Here is a 26,451-nt window from a genome sequence, read left to right as displayed (position 1 = left end):
CCTCCCCTCGGCGGCCGCGGTGAGTCGTCACTTCCTGGCATGCAATGATTCCTGGGAGCTGAACGTCATCGCTCCCAGGAATCAATGAGCCTGCAATGACCCCGACGTCAGTTCCGGTGCAGGCGCCGTCATATCTTGCAAAACAGCTTCTGGGCATTCCCAGAAGCTGTGCAGGGATGACGCTGAAGCCCCTGAAGTGACGGCGGGGCCGGTGCAGTGCATCGTGGGAATGAAGAAGACAGAAGAGGACACAGAAGAGGATCGCGCTGGCTTCAAGCTGCCGACACCTGAGATGGCAGCGCTGGAGAATACATTTTCAAAAGGTAAGTATTTCATCTTGCAGGTAAGTGCAACCCGGGACAGATCAGAGGCTAGCCATTGTGGAATGTGCTAGCCCCGACTGTCCTGGGGGTATTTTTATTTAAAAAAGAGTTCACTGGGTGGAACTCCGCTTTAAGCATTTCTTGGTAGGAAGAAACACAATCTAAACTGGGGCCAGAGGGAAAGGTGGGGCCTTTTAAATGTTCTTAATTGATTGTGTTTCCGGTAGGGAGGAGCCTGTCACCTCTCATTGTTGGGCCGTCCTGGAAAGGTGAGGAGAGAATAGCAGTTTTAGCCAACATTCACATTGGTCCGATTTGACATGTCCAATCGCATGTCAAACTGGAGCCAATTGCCGGCAATGGCACCGTCTGAATCAGTGCGACCCAGCCTTTGCAGGGCCACACCGATTCCCAAAAGTAGTTTCTGCACTACTTTTGTAAATTTGGGGGGGGGGGGGGGGGCGATTTCCGTAGACCTCTGTGCAGGAACCCGCCCCCCCAAGTCGGACTGAAATGCCGGCTTAACATCGTGTGAGTTCAGCTAAACTCGCATGATTTCAAAACGGCCTCAGCGTGAACCTAGGCTTGCTTCCCTAATACTCGGTTTCCACAGCAGCTGGTGCTGCCCTATATTCAGGTGGCAAGCTGCTTCTGTGTCCTCATGTCCATTGCAGGGCTTTGGGCTCTGCATTGTACTGGATCATAGGTTAGAAGAAGCTGTGGGGATAGGTCTTTCAGCCTGGAGGGAGCCTGAAGCAGCAGAGGATCAGCTAAGTAAAACTTCTTTGTGGTCCCATAGACCTACATGAGCCCCACTCCAAGGAAGCATTTCCCTTTCCCTTGAGTTCATCTTTAAGGAGCATTTACCCCCCTTACCACCAATGTAAAGTGGCACTCCACTGATCACCTATGTAAGGAGGTCCCATCTTCACAGACCACCAAAGGGAACGCTACAATTGGGACTGCCTGCATTTCTTCTCTGGCCCTTCGTTATTTCCTTCATTTCAGGATGATGATGATTACTGAAAATTATTTTGTTGCGATCATTTTAGAGAAGCCCTGGGTGGTAAATATGCCAACTATCCCATACTCCTTTTTTATTTTATTTTCTTTATTATTACATTGCAGCTGGGAGGTCATGCTCTTGTAAGGTCAGCTAAAGAAATAATTATCATTAGCAGGGGTTCCTTGAGACCTGAAAGTCTTTTAAAAAGGTTCCTCTATGGCAGTGATGGGGGAACCTTATTGAATCCAAGTGCCCAAACTTCAACAAGTGTACAAAGCGGCGTGTCAGAGGTCATGTGACTGCGTCCAGAGGATGGGGTGGGGGGGGACAGAACTCCACTCACCCCACCAAATGTCTGATCCCCAGGAGGAGATCAGACACGGTCTGCTACAGTAACGGCCCCTCTAGGAGTCCCTGCCCTTCAAGGTGGGTGCAGCGTCCCCTCCGCTCTCACCTGTGAACCTCGCTCTGATCTACCCGTAATCTCCATCCTCCAGGGACAGCAGTGGCACCCAGCAATGCTCAGACTACACCGACCTGTCCAGCATCAGATCATAGAACCATAGTCACTATACATCGTACAGCCATTACCAGTGCACACTCTTCATCAAGCACAGCACTGCCCCTTATATAGAGCTGGTGATGGCCGTCAGCTGAGTGCAGTGATTGGGATCAGCTGTAGCGGCCGGAGGACATGGCAGAGGATCTCCCTCTACCTGCGATCACCAGACTGCACACTCTGGGGTTTTCAATTCACCCACGTCAGTCTCAGAGCACCAATCACAGGTGGCCTAGCTAGAGGTCATGTGACCTGTGTAGTGACCTGGCGACCTAGCTGACGTGCCCACAAAGAGGGCTCTGCGTGCCATCACCATCACTGCTCTATGGTAAAAAGTTTGAGAAAGGGTAGAATTCTTGCGAACGGAGTCCCAGACACACTCAAGTCAACCTATAATATAGTAATATGAAAATAATAATAATAATAATAATAATAAATTATGCAAATTAAGTAGAAACTCAATAACAAACAGCAACAAATTCATACGTGAATTGTCCTCCTGAGATTGTAACACATGATGGTGCAGAATGTAAAAAGTACTCTGGATCTTATAAGTAAAAGAACCTAAACAGAAGCTTTGCATTACTCAACAGCAACCAACTGGATTCTAAGTCTGCAGTGAAGGTTCAAAAACTAAATAAACAGGTGAAATGCGGATTTATTTTTTCTGTCATCACATCAAACCTACAAAAATGGAAAGAACAAACTGCAATTGTACTCAGCCACTGCTCACTTCTCTCCTGTCAGGTTCATTATTAGTCCTGGAGAGCAGCATCCAGTCCCGCTGCTTGGGGTCTCTGCAGGCCATGCCATTCTCATCCTGCTATTCGGCACCTGGCAACTGTAAGCCGATTTGCTTTTCTCGGATGTCGGCTTCTTAGATTACGTATATTATCTTCCTACCTTCCTGCTGCCTTTCCAATTACTACCGCAAGGTACCCGTCAGCCCAGATCAGGCACAAGGAACTCAGGAGCCAGAACACCCAAGCCTGTAAAGAGCTGCATAGACATACCAAGGACTGCACTTACCTGACCGCAATCAATACCTAGGGGCTGAAAGCTGACTTTTTTTGTGGTTTTGGATAGTGTAGGGACAGATGATTTCAATTTTTTTGTTTGTTTCAGACAGTGTAGGGAAGGAATTTTTTTTTGTTTTGGATAGTGTATTGAAGGGTTATCATAATTGTTTGTTTTTTTTTTGGCAACTTTGGCATAGCGTACAAAAGGATTACACATTTTTTTTGGAAAGCGTAGAGAAGGATTATTACAGTAACCACTTGACCTATGGAAGATTTACCCCCCTTCATGACCAGGTCATTTTTTGCTATACAGCACTGCGTTACTTTAACCGACAATTGCGCGGTAATGCAACGTAAATTAAATGTATACGATTTATCTCCCACTAATAGAGCTTTCTTATGGTGGTTTTTTTTTTTTTTATTTGTTGCGCTATAAAACAAGAAAAAAAGACTGACAATAATGAAAAAAGTTTTGTTTTTTTTAACTTTCTGCTATAAAACATTTCCAAAAAACAAAATTTCTTCATAAAATTGAGGCCACTATGTATTCTGCTATATATTTTTGGTTAAAAAAAAAAAAATCCCAATAAGTCTATATTGATTGGCCTTCACAAAAGTTATAGCACCTACAAAAAAACTGTGGTATATATTGAAATTTTTATAGATGCATTTATTTTTTTATACTAGTAATGGCGGCGATCGGTGACTTATAGTGGGACTGCGATATTGCGGCGGACAATCTGACACTTTTTACCCTTTGTGAGAACCAGTGACACTAAGACCCCGTTCAGACTGCGGCGACACGACTTGGTGGCGCGACCTGTGAAGTTGTGCACCGCGACCTCGGCGCGACTTGCACAGACTTCATATCATTGAAGTCAATGCAAGTCGCCTCCAGGTCGCCCCAAAGTAGTACAGGACCCTTTTTCTAAGTCAGAGGGACTTGTGTCGCTCCTATACTATTCAATGGCGAGCGACCCACCGCGACTGGTCAGGCGACCAAGTCGCCTGACAAGTCGCACTAGTGTGAATGGACCCTAATAGAGTGATCAGTGCTAAAAATATAGACTGTCACTGTACTAATGACACTGGCTGGGAAGGGATTAAACATCTTGGGCAATCAAAGGGTTAAACGTGTGGCTAACCAATGTTTGTGTGTTCTGTGATGTGCTTTCACTAAAGCCCCGTACACACGTACCGATCGTCGGCGAACGATCGGCCGTCTTTTGTCCCCGGGCTGTCGGTGTCTGTTGAAAAGTGCAAAGACAGCACAAGAATTTTGTCTGCCGACTACAGCCGACTGCAGAAGTGATGTCATGTAATGGTTAACTTTCCCTGTGTTTTTTCTTTTCTGAGCATGCCCAGTCTTGCAAATCTGCTGTCTGTCGGCCGAATTCTGTACTGACTGGCGAACAATCGGCCGCTCTGGTGTCGGCATACAAAAATTTTAATGCTTGCATGACAGATTCTTGTCGGCAGAATGTGCGCCGACGGCTGTCGGAGGCATCATACTAACAAGCGTACAATCGGCAGATCGGTCGTCGGCCGACGCTTGTCTGCCGACGATCGGTACGTGTGTACGGGCCTTTAGGGATGTGCTGGTTTTTATTCCTTGCTTTGCAGGGAAACAAAACTGCATATCCCTGATGACTGGACAGAGCTCTGCCTTGTTTACATAGACTCTATGTTCTAGCTTTCTGCTCAGTGGGTGCCAGGGAAATCCATTGACTGGCACCCGCTGATCAGCTTGTGCTGTGACTAATCACGGTGCGTGTCCCCTACCCAGAAGAGCAGAATCACACATATATACATGATTCTGTGCAGCCGGCATGTACCTTAGCAGTAAAGCTACAGTACGAGGCCAGCAAGTGGTTATGTTCTTTCGACAGCGTACGGAAGGATTTCTTTTTTTCAACGAATATAATTTATTTAGCTTTAATAACAAATCAGTACAGAAGGAAGATAATAAAAACAATCTGTACCCATAGAGGTAGGTACCATACAGAAAAAATACAGGTCAACATTGCGCAAACAGAACAAGAACCTCCACATACGAATGGCGGCAAAGGACGCCATTGGACAGTCTTGGACTCAATAAGTGCATACATCACTCCTGCAGAGCTAAGAGCAAGGAACAAACCTACTACAAGGTCCCACGGTGAACAATTGCTGATACCTGCACTAGATAGGAGATCAGGAAGGAGGAATAGTGGGAAGAGGTGGAGAGAGTAGAGAGAAAGGAAAAAAAGAAGTTAAGAAGAAAGGGCACCCGGCAAGAGTGTCATCCAGATGAAAAAAAAAAAAAAAAACCCAACATAAATCCCGCAAGGCAGACAGTAGGGAAGGATTGTTCATTTTATTTGTTTTGGATAGTGTACGGAAGGATTATTACAGGCTTTTATGGTTTTGTTTAAGTTTCCGATAGTGTAGGAAAGTTTTTTTTTACAAGATTTTTTTCTGTCCCTGTTGAAGGCACAGAAGGAAGAAAGAGACCTCTTCAAAGCTAGGGGGGAAAATAAAATAAAAATATCACATCTTAAAACGGTAGTATCCCACTTTTACCTACAAGTAAGCCTATAATAAGGCTTACCTGTAGGTACAATTAATATCTCCTAAACTGGCACGGTTTAGGAGATATTTGCAGTGCATGCAGCCGCTCACGCGAGCGGCGCATGCGCTCTGAAGGTCCGGGGGGACCTTCAGTTTTGCTTGCCGGGAGCTTGCCGGAAAATCACTCCCGCGCGCATGCGCGGGAGTGATGTCATCGCGGCTCCGGGCCAATCACAGCGCCAGAGCTGCCAAACCCGGAAGAGACGGCAAGGGATCATGGCAGCGCCCGCAGCGATGTCCAGGGGTCCGTGTCGGGGCTTCGCTCTAAGGTAAGTAATACATAATGAGCTAGTATGCGATGCATACTAGCTCATTATGCCTTTGTCTTGCAGGTTTTTTTTTTTTTCCTTTTTGCGTTTTGCGTTTTTGGGTTTACAACCGCTTTAAGGGGATTGTGAAGGCAGAAGGTTTTTTTTAATCTTAATGCATTCTATGATTTAAGATAAAAAAAAACCTAAAACCTTCCGTGTGCAGCAGCCTCCCTCATACTTACCCGAACCTCATCTGTATCCAGAGATGTTGCAGGAGTGTCTCAGCTGCCCAGGACTCCCCTCCTCATTAAAGAAAACAGCAGCATGGCGTGATTGGCTTCCACTGCTATCAAAGTCATTCAGCCAATGAGGAGAGATGGGGCGGGGCTGGGTCACGACTCCATGTCTGAATGGACACAGGGAGCTGCGATTCGGCTTGGGTGCCCCCACAGCAAGCTGCTTGCTGTGGGGGCACCCAAGCCGAGTCACAGCTCCCTGTGTCCATTCAACAGGAGGGAGAAACCAGATACACAGAAGAGGGACTCGAGAAGAGGAGGAGAATCTGGGCCACTCTGTACAAAACCAACTGCACAGTGCAGGTATTTTTATTTTTTTAAAACCAACATTTTTATATTCACTTTAAGCCGGCCATAGATGGTGCGATTTTCTTACCCACAACCACAGTCAGTCAATGCTGATTGGGGAATCCCTCCCATGGCGCAATTGTATTCTTCAAGCGGGAGAGCCACCTTGGCAAGGAGAATGCAGTGATTATTGCCAGTGGCTACAGGCATTAAAAATCCAACATGCTGGTTGTACCTAAGTTGATCGATCAATCGATCAGCTTAGGTACAATCAACCTGCCCATACATGGTTCAAATCTTAGCCAGTCCCTGCTGAACCAGCTGAGATTCAAACTGTCTATGGCCGGCTTTAGGTTAGGTTCACATTACAGCATGTTGAAAACGCACGCACAATTGCGCACTTTCCCTTACATGAGGAGAAAAATGGATTTTTGTAAGATCTTACCGTAAATTCCTTTTCTCTTAAGCTCATTGACAGACGTAGTCTTCTTGATTCTCAAGAGCTGGGTTATGTTGTCTCCGCAGGAGTAGGACTAGGCAGAAGGACTAGGCAGAAAGACAAAACGTTCTGGCTCCACCCTAGGGGCAGTCCCTGAGGGTATATCCTCCCTCTCTCTGCTACAGGGAATCAGTTCTGTCTTAAAGCAGTACAGAGAATTTAACCCAACCCAACTCTATGATAGAGGGGCGGGTACTACGTCTGTCAATGAGCTTAAGAGAAAAGGATTTTACGGTAAGATCTTACAAAAATCAATTTTTCTCTATCGCTCATTGACAGACGTAGTCTTCTTGATTCTCAAGAGCTGGGACATCCAGAAGCAGTGCCACAAATGAGGGGTGGGATTGACAAAATCAAATCCAATCTAGAAGGCCCAACCGGTGCCAAACTAGAAGTTTTAAAGGCTCATTATAAACAAAGAATGAGACTAAAGAAAAATTTTCCAACGGAAAAAAACCCTCGAGGTAGACCGCTGGCCTTCCTCAAATTGCGGCCTGCAAAACCTTGCGGCCAAACGAGGCATCAGACGATGCCATTACATCAACTTTATAATGTTTAGTAAAGGTATGCACCGACGACCAGGTAGCCGCCTTGCACACCTGGACCACTGACGCCTGATGGCGAAAGGCCCATGACGCACTAAGTGCCCGAGTGGAGTGCGCCTTAACAGGGAACGGGGGCTCCCGACCCTTAATAGAATAAGCCTGTACTACCGTCTGTCTGATCCATCTGGAAATGGTCGCGGCAGATGCAGGCAACCCCTTTTTGGGTCCATCTGGGATCACAAAAAGTGAATCCGTCTTGCGAAACGAGTCTGTCGTTTTCAAGTATACCCTGATCGCCCGGACCACATCCAAGGAGTGTAAAGCAAACTCCCGAGGATGACTGGGCTTAGGACACAGGGAAGGTAATACAATTTCTTCATTCAGATGAAATTCTGAAACCACTTTTGGTAGGAAGGATGGATTCGGACGAAGAACCACCTTATCTCTATGAACCACCAGATATGGTGAACGACAAGATAATGCGGCCAGTTCTGACACCCTGCGTGCAGAAGTAATAGCCACCAAGAAGGCCACCTTCTGGGACAACGTAGGTAGAGGAATCTCCCTAATATCTTCAAAGGGAGGTTTCTGAAGAACCGACAACACTAAATTAAGATCCCAGGGGGGTAACGGCGCGTGCACTGGCGGAGCCAGATGTCGCACCCCCTGGATGAAATTCCGCACCAAGGAATGAGTAGCCAAAGGCTTCTGAAAGAAGATAGCTAACGCTGAGACCTGACCCTTGATAGTACTCAAGGCCAGTTTCTGCTCAACCCCTTGTTGCAGAAAGGCTAATATTCGACTAATCGAATAAGACCGAGGACGGAACCCCAACGGTTCACACCATGCAATGTAGGACTTCCATGTGCGATGATAAATCTTTCTGGAAGTCGCTTTCCTTGCTACAACTATAGTAGGGATAACTGAAGCTGACAAACCTTTGTCCTTCAGCACCTGGGTCTCAATAGCCAGGCCGTTAAAGCCAGCGATCGTAAAGCAGGATGGAAGATCGGTCCCTGAGACAGTAGGTCCTCCCTGAGAGGAAGTCTCCACGGGACATCCGCCACCAGTCTGACCACGTCGGCGTACCAAGCTCGACGAGGCCAGTCCGGAGCTACCAGAATTACTGGAATTCCTTCCTCCTCTATCCTGCGAAGAAGTCTTGGCAGTAACGCGAGAGGAGGGAAGGCATATATTAGCTGGTATTGCCCCCACGGGGCGATCAGTGCGTCTGCGGTTTCTGCTAGAGGATCGCGGGAGCGAGCCACGAATCTCTGAACTTTCCTGTTGAATCGTGATGCCAACAGATCCACATCCGGGGTGCCCCACCGTAGGCACAACTGGTGGAAAACGTCTGGATGGAGGGACCATTCCCCCTGATCCAGAGTCTGACGGCTGAGATAATCTGCCTGCCAATTCTCCACCCCCGGAATGAACACCGCAGAGATTGCTGGAACAAATCGTTCCGCCCAGCGAAGAATGCAAGCCACTTCTTTGGCCGCTCGGACACTCTTGGTGCCCCCCTGGTGATTGACATAAGCCACGGCCGTGGCATTGTCCGACTGGATCCGAACCGGGCTGCCCTGGAGCTGCTCGGTCCAGTGAATCAGACAAAGTCTGATCGCTCTCAGTTCCAATACATTTATCGGTAACCTGGATTCTTCCGGGGACCAAAGTCCCTGGACAGATAACTGACCGAGAATTCCTCCCCATCCGGATAGACTGGCATCCGTGGTCACTATCGTCCAATATATTGGCAGAAATGACTTTCCCTGGCTGAGCATTGGAGACCGAAGCCACCAGACCAGAGACTCTCTGGTCTGTTTGCTCAATCGGATCTGATTGTCCAGGGATTCCGGATTCCGATTCCATCTGAGAAGAATCTCTTGCTGAAGAATTCGGGTATGGGACTGGGCAAATGGGACTGCTTCGAACGAAGCCACCATCAACCCCAGAACCCTCATGCAAGTCCGAAGGGAAGACCAGCTGTTGGACAGTAACAACTGGACTGCTGATTGAATCTTTCGGAGTTTCCCTACTGGAAGAAAAACTCTTGTCCTGACTGTGTCTAAAATTAGACCCAGATATTCGAGCCTCTGGGTGGGAACCAGAAATGACTTTTGCTGGTTCACCAGCCACCCGAATTCCTGTAAAGAAATCATAGTAATTTCTATGTTTTGTAGCAAGGTCTGAGGAGACTCTGCATGAAGCAGAAGATCGTCTAGGTAACCAAGGATCGATATGCCTCTTTGGCGCAGAAGTGCCAACATTGGGGCCAACACCTTTGTGAAGACCCGAGGAGCCGTGGCGAGACCGAAAGGTAACGCCACAAACTGATAGTGGTTCTCTTCTACGGAAAAGCGTAGAAACCGCTGATGTCCTGCGAAAATGGGAATGTGAAGATAGGCGTCCTTGATGTCTATGGACGCTAGGACATCCCCTGGATGCAGGAAGGCTGCTACTGTGCGAATGGACTCCATTCTGAATCTTCTTATGTTGACAAAAGAATTGAGTGCTCTTAAGTCCAGAATTGGACGCACTTTGCCCTCTTTCCTGGGTATTGTAAATAGGTTTGAATAAAACCCTTGAAACCGTTCTGTCCAAGGAATGTGGACTACCACTCCTTGTTCTAGTAAATCTGTGACTGCTCTCCGCAGATCTTCTAAACGATCCGGGGATAGTCGGATATTGGAAGGGAAGAATCGCGCCGGTGGGAGAGATCGAAACTCGATCTTGTACCCTGACCTTATGACTTTGCAAACCCATTTGTCCGGGATTCTGGAAAGCCATGGATCCGGGAACCGGCGAAGACGTCCCCCCACCCCAGTTATGGGTGGGGGCGCACCTTCAGGCTTTGGACGGTTTATCTTCAGGTCTGGAGGGGGCGGGCTTTTGCTTGCCCGACCAACGACCCCTGACGCCTCCTGCAGGAGCTTTGGAGGACTTAGTTTTTTCACCCGCAGGACGAAAAAACCTCTTGTGAGCAGAAAAAGAAGGCCCTCGTCTTTGACGAGTTCCTCTACCTTTAAAATTTTGCGGTAAAAAGGTGCTCTTTCCACCCGTGAGATCCTTAATGATCTCATCTAAGTTGGCTCCAAATAGACGCTCTCCTGAAAAGGGGATATTAGCCAATGCTTTTTTGGAACCTTGGTCGGCTAACCAACCTTTTAGCCACAGTGTACGCCTGAGAACCACTGCTGAGACTGATGCTCGCGCCAATAATGGAGTGGCGTCTAACGCCGCATCACACACAAACTGTAACCCCTGTATCATTTGTTCCAACAAATCTGATACCGCCTGAGGGACCTCTTCTAAGTCCCGGCGTAACCACTTGGTCCATTCAGTTACAGCCTGCGAAACCAGACCAATAGCTATTATAGGTCTGAAAGCTGATCCAATCAAGGAAAACATGGTGCGAGACATAGCTTCTATCTTGCGATCCACTGGATCTTTAAAAGACGGAGCGTCTTCTAAAGGAATAACCGTGGCTTTATTCAATCTAGCAATTGGTGAATCCACCACAGGTGGTTCTGTCCATTTCTTAATGAGGGTTTCCTCAAACGGATAACGCCTGTCAATGCGTTTAGAAATAGTAAAAGTGCGTTTTGGCAGACGCCATTCTTCTTCGATTGGATTGCCAAAACATTTGGGCAATGGAAAAACCTTCGCCACTTTGATGCGTTTTTTAGTCCCAAAAGGGATCTCAGTTTCAGCTATTTCTGATGGAATACCCTGTAACCTTAAGGTCTCTTGAACAGATACAATGAGTGCGTTTACCAACGCTTCCTCTCGGGCTCTGGCGGATGCCGAAACATCCTCCTCACTGTCTGAAGAGACAGGACCCGAGACACCAATCCCAGATGAAGTACCTGCAACTGCAGAAATGGGCTCAGAGTCTGAATCCGAGGTTTCAGATAATATGGGGTTAGGCGGGGGTCGCTTTCTCGCGCCCTGTCCCTGACAAGCCACTTCCACCCGGGACACAAAAGTTTCCATAATAGCTGACAATGATTCAATTGTCAATGGGGTGCTGGAGGATCCCGCAGACCCCTCGAGGGGATCCGGAGGAGATACATGAGTGGCAGGGTCCATGTTAATTCAGGACACTTTTGCCAGCAAAACAAAAAAACTTCTTTTTTTTTTTTTTTGTGTGTCTCCCCCTAGCGCAATAGCGCCCCTCAGAGTACCTGCTTCTCGATCCCACAGAGAGAGAGAGGGACCCCCAAGGCTCACCAACCGATGCAGTGCAGCTTCCAACCAACTGCAGTCAGCGTCTGTCTTACACAGACTGGAAGGAGCTGTTTGCTTTTTCCCGGGTAGAAGGACGTGGCTCCGCCCCCTGTGTACGCCTTCCGGCGTTCCCAGCTCTCCACGAGGTAGCTGGGCTCACAAAACATGGCCGCCCCCATAGAGGAGACATAAGACTCAAAAAACATGGCGGCCGGCGTGACCTGAGGACATACATGCACTAGGTCTACAGCAAAATGGCGGCGGACCGCCGAAATCCTTTTCCCAGCACATCCACCTGCATCTCTGCTAAGAGGCGATATATGGATCTACAGGAGATACACTACAAATAAGGTAGGATAATACCTCCTATGTCTGCTGTAATGTTACAGTCTGCTGGGTAGAGTGTTAGCTCTTAAACCAAGTCCACTTCCCACAAACACATGCTGTATTACAAGGGGGACTTGTAAGTATCAGATATATACTGACCATATATGGAGGGGCCCATAATACATACTGCCTCATAACGAGGAAAAAAGGGAACGTTTACTCACCATACCGAACCGACAGGCACCCTCTCTTCACAATACCCTCTCCACCGGGGTGGGGGTTTGTGGACCACTTCGGACACCTCGACTCTCTGGTTCCTGGCGTCCAAGCGAGACTTTTAACTCGCAAGGTCAGTCCCTCCACTGGGACTCCGTCGCGGCCGACCCAGCGCGGAGCTCTGGTCTGCACGCGCTCGTAGGCAGAAACCGGGGTGACCACTGGATCTCAACATCCAGCCCGTCGCCCGGCCCCGCATACTTACTTGAATGTGTCGCGGCCGACCAAGCGCAATGCCATGGTCTGCGCGCGCTCGTAGGCCGGCTGGGGTGACCACAGGTGTCGCCCAGTCCGGCATTTTTGCTTGAAGATCTCACAGGAAAAACACTGGAGAAAAACTACCTAAAAAATGTCTTTTTCTTAAAGAAAAAAGTCTTTGCCAGGACCAAAAGATCCCAGCAAGGAACTTAGGTCCTTACTCCTGACTAGACAGAAAAAAACTGATTCCCTGTAGCAGAGAGAGGGAGGATATACCCTCAGGGACTGCCCCTAGGGTGGAGCCAGAACGTTTTGTCTTTCTGCCTAGTCCTACTCCTGCGGAGACAACATAACCCAGCTCTTGAGAATCAAGAAGACTACGTCTGTCAATGAGCGATAGAGAAATGAAGGTTAATAAGAAGCAATTAAACTTTATTTTCTAGCAGAAAAATATCAACTTTGAATATCTAAAGGGAAGTAGGGCTAAAGCTCTTTCGTAGGTCACAGGAGAGCGGTCGGGATTCACCCAGATCTCTGGCTCAGTCAGAGTGCCGCTGAGAACCTGAGCCAGGAGCTTCTGCTCCCTGCACAGCCCAGCACTCGAATGAGCGCTTAAAGAGATACTAAACCTAAAAAAACAATTTATTTTACCTTAATTTCTTGCATTAAGGAAAATAACATTTTTAAGTTCCCTATCCCCCCCACTCCACACTTTTCCTGTGGGAAGGGGAATAGAGGGGAGAAGAGATCAGTGCTGTGCACGGCTGTATCTATTCTACCCCTTCACAGAGCATTTCAGCAGCAGCAGGAGCCATTGGCTCTTGCTGCTGTCAATCAAATGCAGTAAACAGCAAGTCGGGGGTGGGTCCATGTCTCTGTAAGTCTATGGAGACTAGGGATTGCCGTCAAGGACCCGAAAAAAAGGTGGATCAGAGCCACTCTGTGCAAATGCAAAACCACTGCACAGAGCAGGCGAGTATAACATTTTTTTTTTTTTTAATAAAATAACAAACAGTATTTTTTGCTGGAAATTTAAAACCCCCAAACATTATATCATTTTTATTTAGCAGAGACCCTAGAAAATAAAATGGAGATCGTTGCAATACTTTATGTCACACCGTATTTGCGCAGCAGTCTTACAATTGCATTTTTTTATGGAAAAAAATACACTTTTTTTAATTAAAAAATAAAACAGTAAAGTTAGCCCAAATTTTTTTATATAATGTGAAAGATGATGTTACGCTGAGTAATAGAACAGAACAGGTCATGCTTCAAAATTGCACACGCTCGTTGAATGGCGACAAACATTGTTACTTAAAAATCTCCATAGGCGACGCTTTAAAAATTTCTACAGATTACCGGTTTAGAGTTACAGAGGAGGTCTATGGCTAGAATTATTGCTCTTGCTCTAGCAAACGTAGCTCTTGCTCTAAACCTCACATGTGTGGTTTGAACACCGTTTACATAGGTGGACGCGACTTGCGTGTGCATTCGCTTCTGCATGCAAGCTTGGTGGGACAGGGCGCTTTTTCGATTATTTTTCTTTTCTTATTTATTTTACCTTTTATTTTTACACTGTCCCTTTAAAAAAAAAAAAATGTTTTGATCACTTTTCACTTTATCACTTTTATTCCTATTACAAGGAATGTAAAAGCAGGACAGATCCTCTTTAATGTGAGATCTGGGGTCAAAAAGACCTCAGATCTACCCTTAAAAGCAAAAAAAAAAAAAATATTGGATTTTTGACTTACCGTAAAAAAACATTTATCAGATGTTCATTGATGGACACCACTCCTGATCTTCTTAATCATTGGGTTATACTGCCCCCTACTGGAGAAGGACACTATGCAGAAAAAAAAAAAAAATCACCCTACGCCTATGGGCAGCCCCAAGGGGAATACTCCCTCTCTCTGCTATCAGGGGTCGCGATTTCTTTAATGCTGAAATTGTGCAGCTCTACTGTGAACTACCAAGTAAAGTGAACAAGAGGGTAATGCCGCTAATTCCGACACCCTGTGTGCAGAGGTGAAAGCCTCCAAAAAAGGCACCTTTTGGGACAGCGTAAGCAGGGGAATCTCCCGAAGATTCTACTAAGGATGCTTCTGGAGGACTGAGAGCAGCAAATTGAGGTCCCAAGGCAGCAACAGAGACCGTACTGGAGGGATCAAGTGCCTAACTTCCTGAAGAAAAAGGACGCATCAAAGAGTATGTGGCCAAGGGCTGCTGAAAGAAGACCGCTCCCGCTGTCTATAAAAGTGATCCTGCGGTGAATCCGCCACTTTTATGTGAAAGAGGACCGCCCACCCTGGAAGAAAATACTGGGGTTATGGCAGCTATCTGCTTCCATAACACCGGTATTTAACGTCAAAAGTACAGATGTAAAACTGCGGCGGGCGGTCTGGAAGTGGTTAAGGAAAAGAGCAGAGAGAGGCAGAGAAAGTCCCCGGCTCTCTGTTCAATAAAGACTGAGAACTGAGCGATCAGCGGTCTTTGATTGTACTGTTCTCAGTGTAGAGGAGGTGAGGAACAGAAGCAGCATTGGACCGACACTACATTCACCTAGATAAATTGATATATTTTTTTAATCCCACGCTTGTTATTTAATTTTGTGAATTGAGATTATGAATGAAGAATTTTCAGAAGATAAAGCAACAAACACAAGGAAAAGAACGAATTACTATTTTGCATACTTGCCAAAGTTGGACCCTCATAAAAGGCTAAGGCTTCTTTCACACTGTCCGCCTCCGTAGGCGGATCCGTGTTGCTCAGCAGGGATCGATCCGCGATCCCCGGAGAGCGGAGAGGGAGGTGTCTCAGCACCCGCTACCCTCTATGGGGGATCGGATGAGAGCGGACCGCTTGTCCACTCTCATCAGATCTGCTCCGCTCCGATTACTGAACGGATGGAAAAATAGGGTTTCCATCCGTCCAGATTTCAGCACAGGGTCGGATGCGGATGACGCTGCCCCATAGAGCTGCATGGAGGATCCGATCATATCCGCCTAAAAAACTGACAGGCGGATCTGATCGGACCGCCCGTGTGAAAGAGCCCTTAAACACTTTTCTAAACAAGTTTTGCAAAATTATGACCCAATTATGCAATGAAGAGTACTAAACACATTTAAACAATATTCAAAGAATTCTTAAGCTTGAGTGTAGTAATCCATAGAAACAAAATTAGAACCCATCGTGCAATGATTTGACTTCAGCAGAACTCATTCTAAACTAGGTTTGACTCATTTAGGTTGCATTTAGGAATATGAATACTAAAGCTGAAAGGATAGTGTATGTATAGGCAAAAATATGTGACACGTGAACAAGGAGACACCTGGCTTGGTGACAGCTGTCTAAGAGGGAAACTGCCCTCACTTTGTAGAGATTTCCTTTCACTTAATGTTGTCTTTACAGGACAGGAAGTGAATGGGATTATTCCAAAAGTGACAAAGACAGCATAAAAAAGAAAACTTGGGTTGTTTTCTCAGGGGCAGCAAAAAACATTGTGGATCATGACCCATGAAAAACTTGCTAGCATCTTTCAGGATACAGTCAAGCGTTTAAAAAAAGATTTGGAGCCCATGGGCATACTACATGCATGTTGATCTCTAATTTTCTTTACCACAAATTTGATCGTCCTTACTGTCCTCTGGGATTCTCCTTTCTCTCTTCTTTCCTGATTTTGCCCTTCTTTCTCTCTTTTATTGGTCACTATACAGCAGGGGTGTCCAAACTTTTTTCAAAGAGGGCCAGATTTGATGAAGTGAACATGTGTGAGGGCCGACCATTTTGCCTGATATTCTTTGGACCATTAAAATTAAATGAAAATTAACTATTTTATGCAAAGTTTATTGCAAATGGCATACTTTTCATTTCGTCACATGGATGACAAATCTGAGCTGGTCCTGTCATACTAGCACCAAATTTGTGTTTTTTAGTGCTCCATTATCAGGCTAAAGCCTCCTACACAGGATCAGATTATCGAACGATCTGGCGTCCCATTTTTGTGGCATGCTAGTCTCATGTGGAAAGTGAAGAGGTTATTTTATACGAAAATGCTCGTACGACAGAATTCTACTCCAGAAGTGATGTCATGTGTTGAATTGTTTTTTATGTGTTCTTTCATTTCTGAGAATGCCTAGTCTTGCCCTTATGATTTTTTTTGGACAAAAACTGTACTAATTAAACAAAAATCGGACGTTGTGTTGATGCACGATAACATTTTTTATAGCCTGCACATCCAGATTTTGTCATCCGAAAAGTCGTAATCGGCTGTCGAAAGCACTATACTGACAATGCGAAAATCGGCAGATCGTTCGTCGGACGAAATTTTACTTCTGATTTTCGGATCATGTGTACGGGCCTCAAGTCTGAGGCCATTTTGAGCAAGGGATATAAAGCTGGTGGGGACGGGCAGTGGGTGTACCATTTAGTGTAATCACAAGTAACATGGCTGTTAAAAGATCCAGAGATCCCAGTGGTCCTGAACCTGCACTCTGGGATTCACAGGGGCCACAACAATAGATTTTTCCAAATTATCTGTGGGGCCGTATTAAAGCAGCCTGGGGGCCGCAATTGGCCCGCGGGCCAGACTTTGGACATGCCTACTATACAATATACTTAGGTGATGGCGAGAGTCCTCCACTGCAGCTATGTGCCTTATGGTGACTACTACGCCATCTCATGTGCAGTATGTGAGATTTTGTAGATTCTCTCCTACACTCATCTTTTGAGTCACTGTAGCTAAAATTCTTGTGCAATGGAGGATTATTGTTACATTGCTATCAATTCTGAATATCACAGTAATCCTATTACTCTGCATTGTACATTAAAGTGATACTAAACACACACACACACACACACTGTTTAATTGATATAACCCCTTTTTTTATGTGGATGAGGGCACTGTAAATATTTTATTATTATTAATAATAATATTAGTAATAAAATAAAAAAATCGAAATACCTTTTTCCTAATCGATATACAGCTGTCTCTTTCCCAGCCAGCATGCAGGGAAACATAAGCAGGAGGAGCTTCTAGCCCTCTGCTGCTGGTCACATGTTCAAAATAGAAAACAGTCGTTGGAATATAAAAGGCCCCTGACGTCACGTATGATGAAACGAGTCGGGCGGAGCTATCCATATTACGCTACCACGTATGTGCGGTCGATGTCAGCCATTTTGACTACTGGACAAACAATTCGTCACCATCATACGCTTGTTTTGAAACTTCTGGAGTGTTATTCTTTATTGAATAAATTATCTTAACGTTATTATGCTTTGTGAGCCATTTTTATTACATGATACCTGGGTCTTCTGAGCTTTCCTTTGGTGCATACGCTGTGGTGTGAGGATGCAATTCATGTATATGACCCCCATGGTGCCATTTGTCGGGCTGGAGGAGATGATATCCCAGTGATCTGGATCTTGGTCTATCCATTTAAATAAAGCGAGTGAGAACACCCTCACTAGGGGGGTCACACTGCACACATAAGCGTGAGATCACAAACTGGTGACACCTCCAATATTTTTCATCACTAGTCAAGGAGTGTGGGATCTTTTCATCACTTTGAGATTTTACTTATACAGACTTTCATATGTTCACTATATCATTTATTTATAGCACTGCACTTTGTTTTATATTTGTATTGGTCTAGTGTCTACATTGTGTACAGCTGCTGTTTAAACATTTTGTTCGCTGGTTGTGCAGATTTTATTATTTCACTATCTTTGGAATATGGAAAAATAAATGATGAATATCAATAAACAATTTTAAATTGTCATACAAATATAAATTTGAAATCAGATCATCTTTTCTTTTTTGGAAAGAACATGGTGTGGGCAGATTTCTGTCAGTCCAGCCTGTGTCTTAGAATAACAGGAAAGTGAAGCCTCCATTAATCTACATGTAATATCCTGCCCGCATTGTGTTTAGCTGGTTAGTGGGCATGAAGGAAGAGGGAGAGAGGGAGTGGGCTGTCATTTACCACTGTGTACACGCCCACATGTGTGACTCTATAGTCACATGGGCTGCTCAGATGCTGAGCAAAGAAAACTCACTATGAACTGAGCATGTGCAGAGTTGCCACCTCAGCTCCAAAATCCCTAGCTGAATTGGGGACATGGACAGAAGGTAGAGATAGAGAGCAGCAGGATCAGCCAGGTTTTTTGCAGAATACAGAAAACTAATCCCATAGTGACTGAGTGAGTATGAACAACATGTAATACACCATTTATTAATCGTTTTTTTTAGGATGCGAGTTTAGTGACATTTTAAATCCTTAATAAATGCATTGAAAGCAAAAAAGAGGACTTGGATACTAACCATTTCTTACTCTAGCCAAAACGTTTAAAAAAAATGCACACACTTTAAAATGATTCTTAAAGGCAGAATTCTATGCATTATTGTAAAAAAAAAAAAAAAACAAAAAAAAAAAAAACCCTTCTGTGAGCAGCAGCCCCCCCCCCTTATACTTACCTGAGCCTCATCTCCATCCATTGATGTATACGAGTGCCTCAGCTGTCCAGGACTCTCCCTCCCGATTGGCTAAGACACAGCAGCGTGCCATTGGCTGCTGCTACTGTCAAAGTCAGTTAACCAATGAAGAGAGAGAGGGGGGGTGGGGCCGAACCATGGCTCCGTGTCTGAATGAACACACCGAGCTGTGGCTTGGCTCAGGTGCCCCCATAGCAAGCTACTTGCTGTGGGGGCACTTTCCAGGAGGGAGGGCCAGCTGGCAAGGGGGCTCGAGAACAGGAGAATCTGGGCTGCTCTGTACAAAAACCACTACACAGGGCAGGTAAGTATAACAGGTTTGGTATTTAAAGGAAAAATAAAAAAAGCACAAGGACTTTATTACTTCAATGACCAACAAAAAGCAACGTACAGCCCAAAATAAGTAGTTTTTATAAAACTAGTGAATTGTGAAGAAAACGATACAGACCGAGGACGGACCAAAACAGACTGAAGTGAAGATGAGAACAATTGGGTCTGGAGGATGAAACGGCTTGCAACAAAATGATGCATATTCTCAACACATTAGCCATTGAATAAATGCAGGGGTACAAACAGTTTTATTATAAAGAAACAAATCTCTAGGTAACACTCCACCTTTCACCTGCATTGTCCCAAGTTTCATACCCTTCACAATGCCCACATAGCTGGGACCTGCTCTCTTGGTAATTTGCTACTTCCATGATACATGTGCCCACTGTCAAACCTCCGCATCCTCATGATGCCATCATCTGCTTCCAAGGCTCTTAACATGTTGGCGTGCCCTTTTTTTAGGTAGGTTTTTCTCCCATAACAACCGTGCGCCCCTTTCTGCTATCAGTTGTCACCTGTCCTAACAGAAATGATCACCCTCTTCTGTGTGTCCCTCAAAACTTTCTCCTCCATAAGTTCATCACCGCCTGCCAGTTGCTGGTCTCCATTCATCTTTTAATACAATCTGTGTCAGTTTAATTCTAGTTAGATACTGTAATGCCATCATGTGTCACATGCTCAGTCTGTCCCCATCTCTGTTAAATCCGAGTCTATCATTCTTCGTGCCTACCTCTTCATCCCTATTCTTCATCCCTCATCTGCTTCCAAGGTTCTAACAATGTTCGCACCTGTGCCATTTTATGTAGTTGTTTCTCCTATAACAACCGTGCAAACCACTTGATACCCATCATGTGCTGCTCTATGTTGTACACCTGCTGCGATCCTCCCATTTTATATGGTTTGTCCCCTGTACCTCCAGCCTCATACTGGTGGACTGATTGCAATTTCTGTGTTCCAAATGCTGGTTTAGATGCCTTCACTCCTGCTACCTCCTCCATGTCCCCCACATCACTTCTACACTGCCGTGTTGTCTTTTGTCATCAATCTTCTTGTCTTGCTCCTTGTACCTGTGAATGTAGTCGACTGACCCAAGATCCCACGCTGCTGTCACTTGTCACCTGTTCTCTACCTCTGTCTATCCTTTTATTTCCTAGTTTCGAACGCTGTTGTCATCTATCACTCCAAACTCCAAATCTGTAAAGCTGTCACTTGCAATCTGTCTTCTATGATCTCTGTGGCTCTAGTGCTGTCAATGCCGATCCCTCCACCCCTGTACAGCAGTCACTTGTTATTTCTATTGTGGTTTATTCTCTTCTATCTGTGTCCCTACAGCTGTGGTCACCTACCACCTCCACCCCCATACAGCTATTCTATCTGATTAACTGCTCTCTATCCTTCCACATGTGTGTGGCATCCATCTGTCACCTATCCCTCCAACTCTGTACAGTTGTCAACTGTCGCCCTTCTGGCACACTGCTGTCCACCCCCTTACCTCTGTGACTCTAATGATGCCATCACCTATCCCCCCTCCCCCTGTACAGCTGTCATCTAGTTATCTTTCTACTGTAGGCTATCCTCTTACTTCTGTGTCTCTAGTGCTACTGTCACCTATCACTCCCTCCTGGGTGTTACCTGTCTGCTTCACTGCCGTCTATCCACCCATCAACCCCATATACTGCTACTTGTCACATGTCTGGCCTGATTCAATTATCCTCTTACTTCTGTGTCTCTAGTGCTGCTGTCACCTAACCTTTCAAACCTGTATAGGGTCACCTGTCTACTACTCCATTGTTGTCTATTCTCCTAGTTGTGTGTGTGGCATGCCGCTGTCACCTATCTGTCCCCACCTACCCTACAGCCCTATACAGCTGTCACCTGTCTTGTCCATTGGTTTCTACCCTCTTAGTTCAGTGTGTGCCATAAGTCTGTCCAACCCAATCTGTCCCCTAACCACGTAACAGCTGTCACCTGACCACATAACAACTGTCCCATGACCGTATACAGCTGTCCCCTGACCACATACAGCCGTCATCTGACCCCTGACCACATAACAACTGTCCCATGACCGTATACAGCTGTCACCTGTCCCCTGACCACATAACAACTATCCCCTGACCGTATACAGCCGTCATCTGACCCCTGACCACATAACAACTGTCCCATGACCGTATACAGCTGTCACCTGTCCCCTGACCACATAACAACTGTCCCCTGACCGTATACAGCTGTCACCTGTCCCCTGACCACATAACAACTGTCCCCTGACCGTATACAGCTGTCACCTGTCCCCTGACCACATAACAACTGTCCCCTGACCGTATACAGCTGTCATCTGACCGTATACAGCTGTCACCTGTCTTGTCCATTGGTTTCTACCCTCTTAGTTCAGTGTGTGCCATAAGTCTGTCCAACCCAATCTGTCCCCTAACCGCGTAACAGCCGTCACCTGACCACATAACAACTGTCCCATGACCGTATACAGCTGTCACCTGTCCCCTTACCATATACAGCTGTCACCTGTCCCCTGACCACATAACTGTCCCCTGACCGTATACAGCTGTCACCTGTCCCCTGACCACATAACAACTGTCCCCTGACCGTATACAGCTGTAATCTGACAGTACACAGCTGTCACCTGATATAGAGCAGTCAGTGCCCCCCTCTGTACACAGGCAGTGCCCCCCTCTGTACACAGGCAGTGCCCCCCTCTGTACAGTTAGTGCTCCCACTCTGTGCACAGTCAGTGCCCCCCCACTCTGTGCACAGTCAGTGCCCCCCCCACTCTGTGCACAGTCAGTGCCCCCCCCACTCTGTGCACAGTCAGTGCCCCCCCCACTCTGTGCACAGTCAGTGCCCCCCCCACTCTGTGCACAGTCAGTGCCCCCCCACTCTGTACACAGTCAGTGCCCCCCCACTCTGTACACAGTCAGTGCTCCCCACTCTGTACAGTCAGTGTCCCCTCTGTACACAGTCAGTGTCCCCTCTGTACACAGTCAGTGTCCCCTCTGTACAGTCAGTGTCCCCTCTGTACAGTCAGTGTCCCCTCTGTACAGTCTAGGGCTGCAACTAACGATTAATTTGTCTGTCGAATAATCTATCGATTATTTTTACGATTAGTCGACTAATCTAACGATTATTTTTATTTTATTTTTTTTTGCTTAATTTAGTGTTTTTTTGATTAGCTAATTAATCCTGTAATTAATACAGACCCCTCAGTAAGCCCCCCTCCCACTACAGACCCCTCAGTAAGCCCCTCTCCCAGTACAGACCCCCACAGTAAGCCCTCCCACCTAGTACAGACCACTTAGTATACCCCCCCTCCCAGTACAGACCCCCCAGTAAGCCCTCCCACCCAGTACAGACCCCTTAGTAAGCCCCCCTCCCAGTTCAGACCCCTCAGTAAGCCCTCCCACCTAGTACATACCACTTACTAAGCCCCCCCCCCCCCCCAGTTCAGACCCCTCAGTAAGTCCTCCCACCTAGTACAGACCACTTACTAAACCCCCCTCCCAGTACAGACCCCTCAGTAAGCCCTCCCACCCAGTACAGACCACTTAGTAAGCCCCCCTCCCAGTGCAGACCCCTCAGTAAGCCCTCCCACCTAGTACAGTATGTACTGGGTGGGAGGGCTTACTGAGGGGTCTTCACTGGGAGGGGGGGGCTTACTAAGGGGTCTGTACTGGAAGGGGGGCTTACTAAGTGGTCTGTACTGTACAGACCACTTAGTAAGCCCCCCTCCCAGTACACTAGTACAGACCCCTCAGTAAGCCCTCCAACCTAGTACAGACCCCTTAGTAAGCCCCCCCTCCCAGTACAGACCCCCCAGTAAGCCCTCCCACCTAGTACAGGCCATTACAAGCCGGTGTAGCGCCGCAGCTGGGTGATCGGGGAGGATGGCAAATGTGTTGCGGCAGAAGCTGTGGCAGTACAGGGAGTACAGGGGTGCTGGAGACGGTCAGCGCTCACCTCTCGTCTCCGACGGAGCCCGGCGGGGGAATTTCACCCGGCCGGCAATGCTTCAAGCGGCGCGGCGGCCGGCCGGGGGCGTGTGACGTCACGCGTTGACGCGTCAACGCTTTTTCCGCACGTCGACGATTTTTTGTAGTCGACTACGTCGACGCGTCGCGGCAGCCCTAGTACAGTCAGTGCTCCCCTCTGTACACAGTTAGTGCCCCCCTCTGTACACAGTCAGTGCTCCCCTCTGTGCACAGTCAGTGCTCCCCTCTGTACAGGCAGTGCCCCCCTCTGTGCACAGTCAGTGCCCCCCTCTGTGTACAGTCAGTGCTCCCCTCTGTGCACAGTCAGTGCTCCCCTCTGTGCACAGTCAGTGCTCCCCTCTGTGCACAGTCAGTGCTCCCCTCTGTGCACAGTCAGTGCTCCCCTCTGTACAGGCAGTGCCCCCCTCTGTGCACAGTCAGTGCCCCCCTCTGTGTACAGTCAGTGCCCCCCTCTGTGTACAGTCAGTGCCCCCCTCTGTGTACAGTCAGTGCCCCCCTCTGTGTACAGTCAGTGCCCCCCTCTGTGTACAGTCAGTGCTCCCCTCTGTACAGTCAGTGCTCCCCTCTGTACAGTCAGTGTCCCCCTCTGTGTACAGTCAGTGCTCCCCTCTGCACAGTCAGTGCTCCCCTCTGTACAGTCAGTGTCCCCCTCTGTGTACAGTCAGTGCTCCCCTCTGTGCACAGTCAGTGCTCCCCTCTGTGCACAGTCAGTGCTCCCCTCTGTGTACAGTCAGTGCTCCCCTCTGTGCACAGTCAGTGCTCCCCTCTGTGCACAGTCAGTGCTCCCCTCTGTGCACAGTCAGTGCTCCCCTCTGTACAGGCAGTGCTCCCCTCTGTACAGTCAGTGTCCCCCTCTGTGTACAGTCAGTGCTCCCCTCTGTACAGTCAGTGCTCCCCTCTGTACAGTCAGTGTCCCCCTCTGTGTACAGTCAGTGCTCCCCTCTGTGCACAGTCAGTGCTCCCCTCTGTGCACAGTCAGTGCTCCCCTCTGTACAGGCAGTGCTCCCCTCTGTACAGTCAGTGTCCCCCTCTGTGTACAGTCAGTGCTCCCCTCTGTGCACAGTCAGTGCTCCCCTCTGTACAGTCAGTGCCCCCCTCTGTGCACAGTCAGTGCTCCCCTCTGTACAGTCAGTGCTCCCCTCTGTACACAGTCAGTGCTCCCCTCTGTGTACAGTCAGTGCTCCCCTCTGTGCACAGTCAGTGCTCCCCTCTGTGCACAGTCAGTGCTCCCCCCTCTGTGTACAGTCAGTGCCCCCCTCTGTGTACAGTCAGTGCCCCCCTCTGTGTACAGTCAGTGCTCCCCTCTGTACAGGCAGTGCCCCCCTCTGTACAGGCAGTGCCCCCCTCTGTGTACAGTCAGTGCCCCCCTCTGTGTACAGTCAGTGCCCCCCTCTGTGTACAGTCAGTGCCCCCCTCTGTGTACAGTCAGTGCCCCCCTCTGTGTACAGTCAGTGCCCCCCTCTGTGTACAGTCAGTGCCCCCCTCTGTGTACAGTCAGTGCTCCCCTCTGTGTACAGTCAGTGCTCCCCTCTGTACAGTCAGTGTCCCCCTCTGTGTACAGTCAGTGTCCCCCTCTGTGTACAGTCAGTGCTCCCCTCTGTACAGTCAGTGCTCCCCTCTGTGCACAGTCAGTGCTCCCCTCTGTGCACAGTCAGTGCTCCCCTCTGTGCACAGTCAGTGCTCCCCTCTGTGCACAGTCAGTGCTCCCCTCTGTGCACAGTCAGTGCTCCCCTCTGTGCACAGTCAGTGCTCCCCTCTGTGCACAGTCAGTGCTCCCCTCTGTACAGGCAGTGCTCCCCTCTGTACAGTCAGTGTCCCCCTCTGTGTACAGTCAGTGCTCCCCTCTGTACAGTCAGTGCTCCCCTCTGTACAGTCAGTGTCCCCCTCTGTGTACAGTCAGTGCTCCCCTCTGTGCACAGTCAGTGCTCCCCTCTGTGCACAGTCAGTGCTCCCCTCTGTACAGGCAGTGCTCCCCTCTGTACAGGCAGTGTCCCCCTCTGTGTACAGTCAGTGCTCCCCTCTGTGCACAGTCAGTGCTCCCCTCTGTACAGTCAGTGCCCCCCTCTGTGCACAGTCAGTGCTCCCCTCTGTACAGTCAGTGCTCCCCTCTGTACACAGTCAGTGCTCCCCTCTGTACACAGTCAGTGCTCCCCTCTGTGTACAGTCAGTGCTCCCCTCTGTGCACAGTCAGTGCTCCCCTCTGTGTACAGTCAGTGCTCCCCTCTGTGTACAGTCAGTGCTCCCCTCTGTGCACAGTCAGTGCTCCCCTCTGTACAGTCAGTGCTCCCCTCTGTGCACAGTCAGTGCTCCCCTCTGTACAGTCAGTGCTCCCCTCTGTACACAGTCAGTGCTCCCCTCTGTGTACAGTCAGTGCTCCCCTCTGTGCACAGTCAGTGCTCCCCTCTGTACAGTCAGTGCTCCCCTCTGTGTACAGTCAGTGCTCCCCTCTGTGTACAGTCAGTGCTCCCCTCTGTGTACAGTCAGTGCTCCCCTCTGTGTACAGTCAGTGCCCCCCTCTGTGTACAGTCAGTGCCCCCCTCTGTGTAATACACACAGCTTGCTGTCCTGTCAGTGCAGTGACACCTGAGTGTTATAGATGAGGCAGGCACAGTGGTGCTGTACATACACTCCTCTCAGTGCTGCCCTCTGTATAGAAGAGCCTGGCACAGTCAGTGCTCCCCTTGCCCAGCCCCCTCACCTTTGGGATCATGGTTGTCTCCGGCCAGTGTAATGTCCTAGCAGTGCAGCATTATAATCCAAGGGAGCAGGGCTATCCTCGGCACGGATGTCAGCCCGGACCCTGCCCGGCCCCGTATCCCCTCGGCCTCCGGTAGCTTCACAGTCTGACCCACCCCTACCCTCCGACCGCCTCCGGAAGAGCCGCCATGTTGTTTCGGGGTGACAACAACCCCTGAGCCATAGGAAGGACTGGAGATTAGTATGGAGGCGTGGCTTACAAAGGATCCACCAACCAGTGAGCTGTCCGGGCATACCCTGTCAAGCATGGCGCTTAGTGACTTCATCAAGCTCCGCCCACCAGTGATAATCCAGGCGGAGAGACTCTGCACTGTCCATAAATAAAACACACAAGTGACGGCTGACTCCGCCCCTATTGGGGGCTCTGGCTGGTGATGTCACGAGGAGGGGCGGGTCCTGTGGAAGGTAGCTTGGCCGTCTCCATAGAGCTGAGTAGGAGTGGACAGGTC

The 26,451-nt window shown here is 48.1% G+C and overlaps 1 protein-coding gene across 2 annotated transcripts in view; it reads right to left on the bottom strand.

The window, feature by feature from the left end:
• The window catches only part of SNX13 (sorting nexin 13), a 256,460-nt gene extending 230,351 nt beyond the window's left edge, over positions 1-26,109 (bottom strand). Inside the window, exon 1 of one of the 2 annotated variants that reach the window (XM_082257983.1) lies at positions 25,944-26,109. In XM_082257983.1, coding sequence (XP_082114109.1) covers positions 25,944-25,955 — 12 coding nt within the window. In that variant the 5' untranslated portion in view covers positions 25,956-26,109. The remainder of the gene's footprint in view (positions 1-25,943) is intronic. The other variant, XM_082257984.1, reaches the window with a different exon arrangement.
• Between the last annotated feature and the right edge of the window lie 342 nt (positions 26,110-26,451).

This window comes from Pelophylax lessonae (assembly GCF_965119305.1).
Source record: "Pelophylax lessonae genome assembly, chromosome: 5".
NCBI lineage: Eukaryota > Metazoa > Chordata > Amphibia > Anura > Ranidae > Pelophylax > Pelophylax lessonae.
Note: the sequence above shows the minus strand (reverse complement) of the source record. Positions and strands in the feature narration are given on the sequence as shown.